This window comes from Pelobates fuscus, chromosome 4 (genome assembly GCF_036172605.1).
Source record: "Pelobates fuscus isolate aPelFus1 chromosome 4, aPelFus1.pri, whole genome shotgun sequence".
Classification (NCBI taxonomy): Eukaryota; Metazoa; Chordata; class Amphibia; order Anura; family Pelobatidae; genus Pelobates; species Pelobates fuscus.
The window spans coordinates 265,604,363-265,614,264 of NC_086320.1; the positions used below are offsets into that span (position 1 = coordinate 265,604,363).

The 9,902-nt window shown below is 40.5% G+C and overlaps 1 protein-coding gene across 1 annotated transcript; it reads left to right on the plus strand.

Annotated features, from left to right (window-relative positions):
- The first annotated feature begins 657 nt into the window (after positions 1 to 657).
- EIF1B (eukaryotic translation initiation factor 1B) lies at positions 658 to 7,872 on the plus strand. The gene is made up of 4 exons (XM_063450643.1): positions 658 to 923; positions 5,562 to 5,725; positions 6,585 to 6,686; positions 7,539 to 7,872. The coding sequence occupies exons 1-4, from the start codon at positions 893 to 895 to the stop codon at positions 7,581 to 7,583; spliced, it is 342 nt and encodes a 113-aa protein (XP_063306713.1). The 5' UTR covers positions 658 to 892; the 3' UTR covers positions 7,584 to 7,872.
- Positions 7,873 to 9,902: the final 2,030 nt, after the last annotated feature.

Here is a 9,902-nt window from a genome sequence, read left to right on the forward strand (position 1 = left end):
CGCAATCCAGGCATAGTCCCTTAGGAGAAAAGACTCCTCCCAAAAGGACATGAGAAGGTTTGCATAGCTGGGTGCGAACTTGGTTACCACCGTATTACCGAGCAATTGTAAAAGAAAAAATAAAGATTTTTGTTACCCTGTCATAGCTGGGGGTGCTGGGAGGAAGAGGGACACTATAGTGTTAGGAAGGCAGTTATGTTGTAATAACACTATAGTATCCCTTTAAGATAATTTGTAATTCACATCTTATTCCTGATTCACACTTTAGTAAATAGGTCTTAAAAAAATTAACAACTGATGTAAAAAGTAGTTTTATAAAACTCTGTCTATGACCCCCATGAAGCTCAATAGCCTCATCTCCAGAAATCTCACATAATGTAACAGTTCTACACAACCACAACAACAACAACAACAAAATCTAAGAAGTCCAGGACTCCTATCCCGGCTACCCCTCCCAAGCACGCATAGCACGCTCTCGTCACGAAGAGAGGGTCATTTAGGAGCCGCTGCGGCAGCCTTTGCAAGCGCTTAGCTTTAAGGGAATTGTAGTTTTTCGTTGGGAAAGGAACCGTCACGTGACCCGCTTCTTCCGCGAACATCCCAGAGCTGGGAAAACTGCACTTCCCGGCGTCCCCTGCGACAGAGCGTATCGTCACGTGACCCGCCTTCCTTTCTAGCAGCTAAAAGCCGACGCTCTGCCATATTGTTGTGAGACTCTCCGCCAGCGGTGACGTGCAAGCTTTGGATCGGTTTACCGGCCAGTTCACCAAGGCTCCCTAGAGCTCGGCGTGTGAACGTTCCTGTTAACCGATAGCGAAACCCGCCGGCCCCGCCACACGCTCTCGTACGACTCGTCAATTTCCTCTGCACTTCGTGCTCGCAATAATATCGCATGTCCTCTATTCAGAACCTCAACTCTTTCGGTAAGCGTGTGCCCAGCCCTCACTGCTCGGTTTATAGTCCACTGGCTTCGCTTTCGCTAGGCGGTCAGTAAAGGGGTCTCTGGGATTCGCTAGGCGGTCAGGAAAGGGGTCTCTGGGATTCGCTAGGCGGTCAGGAAAGGGGTCTCTGGGATTCGCTAGGCGGTCAGGAAAGGGGTCTCTGGGATTCGGTCAGTAACTGGGATTCGGGGGGGGGGGGGGATGGCCTCAGATTCGTTTGGCAGTGAGTATGGGGCGGTCTCTGAGACTCGGTTGTGCAGTGAATAGGATGGGTACTCGAAAAACAAATGTCCAACACTGAGCTGATTCGGTCACTACAATCCGTTACTTAACTCCCAACTAAATACATAATACCGTGAATATGTATTTATTTGGTAGTTAAGTAACGGATTGTAGTGACCGAATCTCCCTCTATTCCGTGTAGTAGTCGGGTTGGTGAGTGTCCCTGGCCTGGAGCAGTGCAAATATCCCCGGCTCTCACTGCTTGAGCTGGTTAGTGCTCGCTCTCTTCCCTCATCCAAGGCTGAACTGACTGTAACAGTAGCGCTGTGCTTGGCTGCTCTGCTCCTGGTGCTTATCCAGACAGCGGACTGAGCACTCTAACACACATCTAGTCCATATCCACTACAAACATACATTTTAAGCAGTGCTGTGTCGTTCTATATAAAGGCGTTATAAACTCATTCCCTCTTCAATATCGAAGTGTTGCTGATCAATATTCTGGAGAGGGTTTGTACGTTACTGAACGTACAATCTCGCACTAGCTCTTGTTTTTACCAGCCTGCTCTTCGTTTGGTCTATTGTCTTTTCTCCCAGAAAATGGCGTCGGTCAGAGTGGGTGTAGTGGGAGGAGGCGGCAAGTCCGTTTATAGAGTTGTTGTTGTTGGAGATGTCTTAGTCTTGCTTATCGCTTGTGTGCACGTTCAATGTCCATCTTCAGAGCTGTTATCCAATAGTAACAACGCCCCAGGGGCTCCCTGTGTTTGACTGCCAATAAAACGTAAGGGCAGCTCAATGTTGGACAATTTACAATTTTTGCACACAACCCACAGACTTTTGTTTTTATTGATCTATTCTAGTTTATACTTGACAAGTATCATTTTTGCAAAGTTTTATTGGTGAGTGTATCAGTACTATAGGTCAATTATAGTACTCTTGTTTAACAGATCTCTGTGCATAAATCATTTTGTCCATAGCAGTTCGAAACGTGTCTTTTAAAACAACTTGTATGTGGGTTTTTCCCACAAAAGTAGCGTAATTTTATCATGTGTATTTTTTCTGTTTAGCGCCAACTTATTCCACATCGCTTTACAATATTATAAAATAGGAAAATTAACAAAAAAACTGCAATTACAAAATGTTGCAAGTTGGATGAGGACCCTGCTCAAATGTAGAAGTGCTTTGTAGAAAACGACTCGTTGTGTGGTTGGTAAAGGTAATTGAGCAGAAAGTACTCGAGACAAAGATGTGAACTACTATAGGTATTGCAGTATATTCTACAGAACTCTGATTTTATGCATGTCAGTATAACTGACAGGGCTCCTGGCAGACAGAACTGGATTAATAAGGTTGGCAGCTCCAGAGTTGGCGTTTTAGTCATGTGTTAGTGGGCATAACCTGTTGGGTATGGTAGCAGAAATAAAATATTAAAGGGGAGCTCTAAGCAACAAAGCAATTCTATGTTAAGGTGTTACTTTAAACACTCTGGAACAGGGGACCTTTTCTGTGTAACATGGGCTATTGGGCACAATGGAGGTCCCCCTGCTCACCTGGAATTTTTTTTTTTTTTAATACTTGATGTGCTGCTGAAGTCCCTGTCGCATACTGATGTCACCCGAAACAAATTAGCGATTTGGTGCACAATCTGGGCTGTCGAGGAGTGTTAAAAAAAATCTGTCAATGGTGGGAGCGTCTAAAAGATTAAAAGGGAGAGCTAGCTTTTGCTTGTAGACTTTCTGCTTGCAAGGGGAAGATTTTACCTTCTGTTGTCAGTGTACACGTTTTGGGCTGCCAATGTAATTTTTGCTGGGGATCTAACTAGCCCTCGGCACACAAATAAAAATCTCTGCAGTGTTTCAAGCAGAAACACTGCCCATACATACTCCTACCACCCTGACCACTTAAAATCATTAAAGTAGTCATGGTGGTTGGAGTAAACCTATGAAGCCATTTTAGGATTAGAATGTTTTATTGTGCATTGTTGAGGGGTAAAGCTTCCCTGTAATCCAGAGATGCATGACGCTCCTGGGAAGGATCTTCAGCTACTAATGCCAGAAGGGGCGTCTTGTGTTCCAATCTCACACTTCTTATAAAAAGTGCATACGTGTACTTTGAGCCAATTAAGTTTTTTCCTTTTTTTTTTCTTTGCTTTTTTTAAATATTTTTATTTTATTTTTTTGAAATTAGAAACCCAATGGATCGAGCGCACGGAGGGAGAAGATTGCCTGTCACTGCTGTGCATTCTGATGAAAGATGTAAAATATGCACAGAATTGACATTAAGAAGCCGGGATCAGAGTTCCGGCTGCTATAACACTGACCACTTCAAATCACTGAAGTAGTCATGCTGGTTAGTGTTTGAAAAGGCAAGTTTGACTAAGGCTGCATACACAATCAGATGTGGCCGCACAGTGTTTACTTCAGAATGTTTTTATCCCCTGCTGCTGAGCTATAATCCCAATTCTGCAGGCTAATGACAGCGGGAGGTAAGAAATTCTACATTTAAGGAACTCTATATAGTGTCAGAAATACAAACATGTATTCCTGACACTACAGTCCTGAAGTGGGTGTTTAAGTGACTGACCTGCTCAGATCTAAATAGAAAAAATTACTTGCATTTTCTCCCACACTGTGTCAGTGTCTCCAGGGCTGTGATCATCAATCATGATGACACAGCAAAATTAATTGATGCATCTCTATGCAGAGCGTGGAGGCACTAAAAATGTTGGTGCTGCACTCGCTGTCAGGGAGACTGCCTCTAGAGGCTGGATTAACCATGCAGTGTAAACATAGCTGTTTCTCTGAAACTGTTTTCAGCTGCAGGGTTAAAACTAGGGTGACCTGGCACCCAGACCACTTCATTGAGCTGAACTATCGTGGTTCTTTAACAGTGATCTTATAACATAATAGACTCCCAGATCCAAAGCATATTTAAAAAAAAAAAAATTATGGAACTTGCTTGCCACAATGGCTAAACAAGATGCATAGCATGAATGATAGTAGGTGGAAAAGCCTACACGTACTAGGAGATCTTACCGGATGCTACAAACTGTTAAGATAATCTAGACAGAACTGTAAAAACTTGAAATATACAATCAGAACTACTTATAAATACATTTGAATAAAATAGGGAAATACAAAGAATCTTAAAATGCAAAAAATCTTTGGTTGCAATATAAATAAATCCACTAGGTGGCAGCCTTGTATCAAAAGTTAAATGGTACAGAAAGAATCTTCTACTAAACAGTGAAAACTATTGATATATATTAAAAGTGGGAAGAAGCTTAGGATTAGTAGCTATTACCACAGTGATTGCAATTAAAGTATAAAAATAGATCATCCAATAAAACTTGATAGTCCAATAAAGTCCAGAACGGTGGAAAAATAAAATATTGTCACATCCCACACAGTGTGCTTCTGCTCAATAAAATAACAGAAGCAGTAAAGTGTCAAGTTGTGGTTATGTAACCAATGTTGGTATATATCAGTAGAATATCGGATAGCAGCAAAACACTAACAGTTACTCCTATACCACCAATACAGGTATATAGTAATACGATCTCTAGATTATCGGCAAATGGTAGTAATGGGCTCAAATGCTTATTTTCAAAACTTCACATTTATTGAGAATTAAATTAAAATCTCAAAAATGAAGTGTAGTATTCCAGCAAATGAGTCCTTTATCGGGTGATGGTCAGCAAACTGTGGAAGAACTTTCTCCGGCCGGTGAAATGATCTTACTGTGTTGGGAGAGGAGACACCTCTCGGTGCGTTCCACTCAGTGCGCCCGATTTGCGTTCCATGGTTGCTCGGTAGCTAGATCGATGTGTGGCAATACATTTTTTTCCACTCCTCCGGGTCAGTGTATTCTGCCCACTACGTATAAGATGCATAGCATGTTGCTCAATGTCCTACATCAGCCTGAATGAGGCGCATTCTACTGTCACATTTGCTTGTGGTTTGATACAGAATGAGTTAATCTCTTGGGTAGGAAGAAGGAGGAAATTGGAAAGAGTTGTGGGCATAAAATGCCTTTTTATTGACTATACTATTGTAAGAGGTCTGGGACCACCTGAGCTAGTGGAAGCAGCTCTGGATTTTTATTTTAACAAGTCCACTGCATTGGATTTTTACGTACGTTCAGATGTCTCCATAATTTTCAAAACGGTTGCCAGCTGATCAGATCAAACGTGCCTGTCTTTTACCTTACAAGATTTAGATTGTTCGATTCATGGCCAACAGCCATTTTTTTTTTTTTTTTTTAATTCTGCAGTTTAGAAAGAACAATGGTTGACCTTAAACATTTCCATATCACTTTTTATTAGTGTATTCAAAATAGCCACTCATGGCAAAGCCTGGTGACATGATCAAATAACTCAAGCACTTTTTATTTTATTTACAGACCCCTTTGCTGATGCAACTAAGGGTGACGACTTACTCCCGGCAGGGACTGAGGATTATATTCATATAAGAATTCAGCAACGAAACGGCAGAAAGACTCTGACCACAGTGCAAGGCATTGCAGATGACTACGACAAAAAAAAGCTTGTAAAAGCTTTTAAGAAGGTAAACTATATGAAATGTGTTTGCCATTAATATGTGGCTTTTTAATTGAACGAATTGTCACTTCTACAAATTCATTACTCCTACGCTTGAGTAAACGTTATGACACGGTGTACTGTGGCATGGGCATGGGTGTGAAAAGCGTATACGTAAACCATGAAGAAAAATAGTTAACCTATATTTTATTTTTATTTTTTTAGCCTGTAGTTTGACATATCCCTCTCCCTCAGGGGCGGGCGTTCTATGCTGTCCTCTTTGCGGCAGTCCTAAACGCGGGCAACATAGCACGTCCCCGCCGCCCTTACTATTTACCGGGTATCCGCCGAATCCATGCAGGCGGTCTCGATCCTGGAGTCTCCCTGTGTTTCAAAATGGTAAAACGTATCACAAGAATTTTTTTTAGACAGTGAAAGTACAGTTTGTGTGAAAAATGCAAAAAACCCTGCATTTTTACTGACTATATCATCGTTGATATATTTTACTAATTTTCCCGAGTATAACAGTCTCTTCCCATGGACACTTTAAATGCGCGTGACACTTACCGTGCATTCGCATTCGGCTTCGTTGACATCGGCGGGGGAGGAGAGGTCATCAGAGCCCAGCGCTGGATTAAGGAAAGTAGCGCCACGGGAGGGGGACCCTGAGGGTGAGGGCACTATAGTGTCAGGAAAACTGCTTTTTCATTACACTATAGTGCTTTTTAAAATACTATAAACTACATTAATGTGATCCTTACTTGAAACTGTACAACATTCTAATATTTATACTAACTTTTCATTTTAAGATTGTCTTGCTATTTTCATTCCACTAAGTTTGTGTATAAATGACAATTCACTGACAAATGTAAACTTTTTTCCTTCAGAAATTTGCTTGTAATGGTACTGTAATTGAACACCCAGAATACGGTGAGGTGATCCAACTCCAGGGTGATCAGAGAAAAAACATCTGTCAATTTCTTATGGAAGTAAGTGATGTATAACTTTCAGAATATAACTTTACTCTGAATTTGTGTTCCTGTTTTGTGCTGAAATTTGGTGGTTAAAAGAAAATCCAGTAGGTAGCAGAATCACAATTCACACTAGTGTATTAAATCTTGAAAGTAACATGCTTATTTATGTCTATGCCTGGCTTTTTTTTTTTTTTTTAATAATAGAGGGCTTTTGGTTCTTACCTCAAAATGTCACTATTGCTACTGACATTATTTGAAGCCTCGTTTAAACACATGACTGCATACAATTGCTTGATCTTTTTCTTGTATACAAATCTGTGGGAAGCCAAAGATCTGCAGATCTTCACTTTAATGAGATGTCAATCTGGAAATAATTTTAAGGTATGCAAAACTTCCACACTGTGTAAAAAAAGTGTCTCATACATTTGTCAAGAATTGGGTTAGATATTGATGTTTGTGCTCAAGGTTAAGGGGCCTGGGACAGTGCACCCCAGACCACTTTAATGAGCTGAATTGGTCTGGGTGGCTAGTGTCCCTTTGAGCAATTGAACTGGCCTGGCTTAATAGTACATATAAAGTACAGTCTCATCTAATTTTTATTACAGCATCTGTTATAATGGAACACAAGTATTCCTCATCCTATTGGGATAAAACTCTCGTTATTTCTAGCGCAGTGTGGGTCTGCCAGCACTGGCCCGGCCCTGATCCGCCTCCTCGTTGACATCAGAATCTCAATGTTTAGCCAGTCCAATGATTGTACTCACCAAAACTACATTAAGCTGTAGTAATTCTGGTGACTAGTGTCCCTTTAATTAGAAAGATCTAGTTTTATATTGTTCACTTTTTAAAATGTTCTTTTTCTTGCAGATTGGCATTGTTAAAGAAGAGCAGTTGAAAGTCCATGGTTTCTGAAATGTGGATAACCTAATCCCCTGTATTGGCAGTGCTGGCTTGTTTTGTGGAATACGAATATCTGCAGTACAAGGACTTTTAAGATGTTTGAACATTCAAGACTAGGTCCTTTTTTGCATGATTACCAAAAGTGTGTAATAAGTAGGCTAGTAACGCACAAAAAAATTTCTGTTAGATGGTGAATTTTAGCACACTTCCAATGGAAGTGTTTTAGTGAAGAGTTGTCACTTTTTTCACTTGATTTGATGTTTTTTTGTTTTGTTGTATTAAACATGTAAGTTGCTGCCTATCACTGTTGGTTTGTGTTTTTTTTTTTTTTTTTTTTTTTTTTTTAACTCCCTCTGGCATGCTCTTTCAGAACGCATTTTTGGTTGAGTATTTGCCCTATATGGATGGGTACCTGTAAAGGGACACTAGTCCATCTAGCTTAATGAAGCAGTTTTGGTGTATAGATCATGCACCTGCAGTCTCATTGCTCACTCTCTGCCATTTAGTGGTTAAATCACTTTGTTTAAGTGGCCTTAGGCACACTTTACTGCATGTGACTTACACAGAATTTCTAAACATGTACTGTAAAGTCGTCTAATGTTTACACTTCCTTTATTGCAAATTCTGTTTGCTTTAGAATTTCTCCTGCTCTCAATAGCTTGCTAGATCCTGCAGGAGCATCCTGTATAAATTAAGTTCAATTTACAGAGCAGGAGTGTTTTTTTTTTTTTAGTTGGTAACCTTTTGATTGAAAATGAAACTTTTGTTTTCATACATGCTGTCACAGCCAGGGAAAGTATGACTAGGGCTGCATAAACTGAAACAAGTGACTTAATGTCTAAATGGCAGTAAAAATTCAGAAGCATAATCTATACACCAAAACTGCTTTGTGCAGCTAAAGTTGACTTGGTGACTAGTGTCCCTCTAATACACTTTAAATTCCTTTTCATTAGCCTGGATACTTGAGGTAATTTCTTGCCTATCAAGGTGGGGGTAGGTCTCTGCTCTAGTAGGTCAATTCGGTGTCTGAGTTGGAAAAAGCAGTTGGTTGCTGCTAGCATTGATATGGAGATCCTACCCTGTACAGAGCACCAGGCAACTACACATTTAAAGTGATTTGCCTTTAGAATCAATGCATGGGTTGTGTAAGATCCACAGCTTGGCAGTGTGATACTACATATTTTAGGGGGTTAAATAAAAGTTAATCTCCCCCCTCACCAACTGCACCAGTCTCCTGCTTAATATCCACCTTCCTGGCCAAGAGCTTGATCTCAGACAATCGAATACTTTTTCCATAGGAAAGCATTCAGAGGCTAGTGTGCAGCAAAATGCTGCGCTAATCATATTTCCTATCTGACTCTAGTGTTTTCTTTAATGAAGTAAAAGCTTTCCATAGTAGTCAACAGAACGATCATGGGATCAGGAAACAGAATGATATTCATATACAACGCAAGCTAGTGAGCAGATTTCTTAAATAATCCAATACAGGACTTCCTACGACTCCTGATAAGAGAGGACTAACTCTTGGCAATCGCCAAATTTCTAATTTGAGGAAAAGATATGCGGTGCAGCTTTGTACTGTAAAGCTGCACCTCGCATCTTTGCTGCGAATGAGCCTTGACAAACCGTACAGGTGCTAAATGTACTGGGATCCCTCTAAACATGGTGAAATTTGCAGTTTAATTTTGCCGTGTTCTCATTCTCTAATCTGTACCTCTCATCTTTGCCACAAAAGTGAACATGGTGAAATTAAACTCTGCCATGTTAAGAGGCATCTCAGTACATTTAGTACCTGTATTGTTCATCATTTGTGGGTTTTCGTTCGTGGCAAAGATGTGAAGTACAGCTTTACAATACAAAACTGTATCTCGCATCTTTGCCGCTAATCTAACGAAATTGCGTAACTTCAAGCGGTCTTTGCGCAAGTAGGTTGTAAAATAAGGAGCATCTGTACAGAAAAAGGGTTTCCAGTACACACACAAATATGAAATGGTACAAAGGAATGGAAACCTTCTGAAAAGTAGGTTCTGTCTTTAATCTGTGGATGATGGCCCGAGTTTTGTGGAAATGCTCCCTCCACCCACATTTAGCATCTGCAGGGAAAACTACCTCTGTGAAAGAAACACACAGGTTGCTCTGTTTCCAATAACCACCTTTCCTTTGCTGTTCACTGGACCCCAGGGAAAACAATCCACTCCAGCTCTCCTGTAGGGAGAGAGGCTGGGAGGAATAGAATTGCATTAAAACAAAAAATGTGTTCCTAGTTTTTAGAGGAGAAAAAAACAAAATTCTGAATCAAATGTTGTACTAAACTATTTAATAAACTACTGG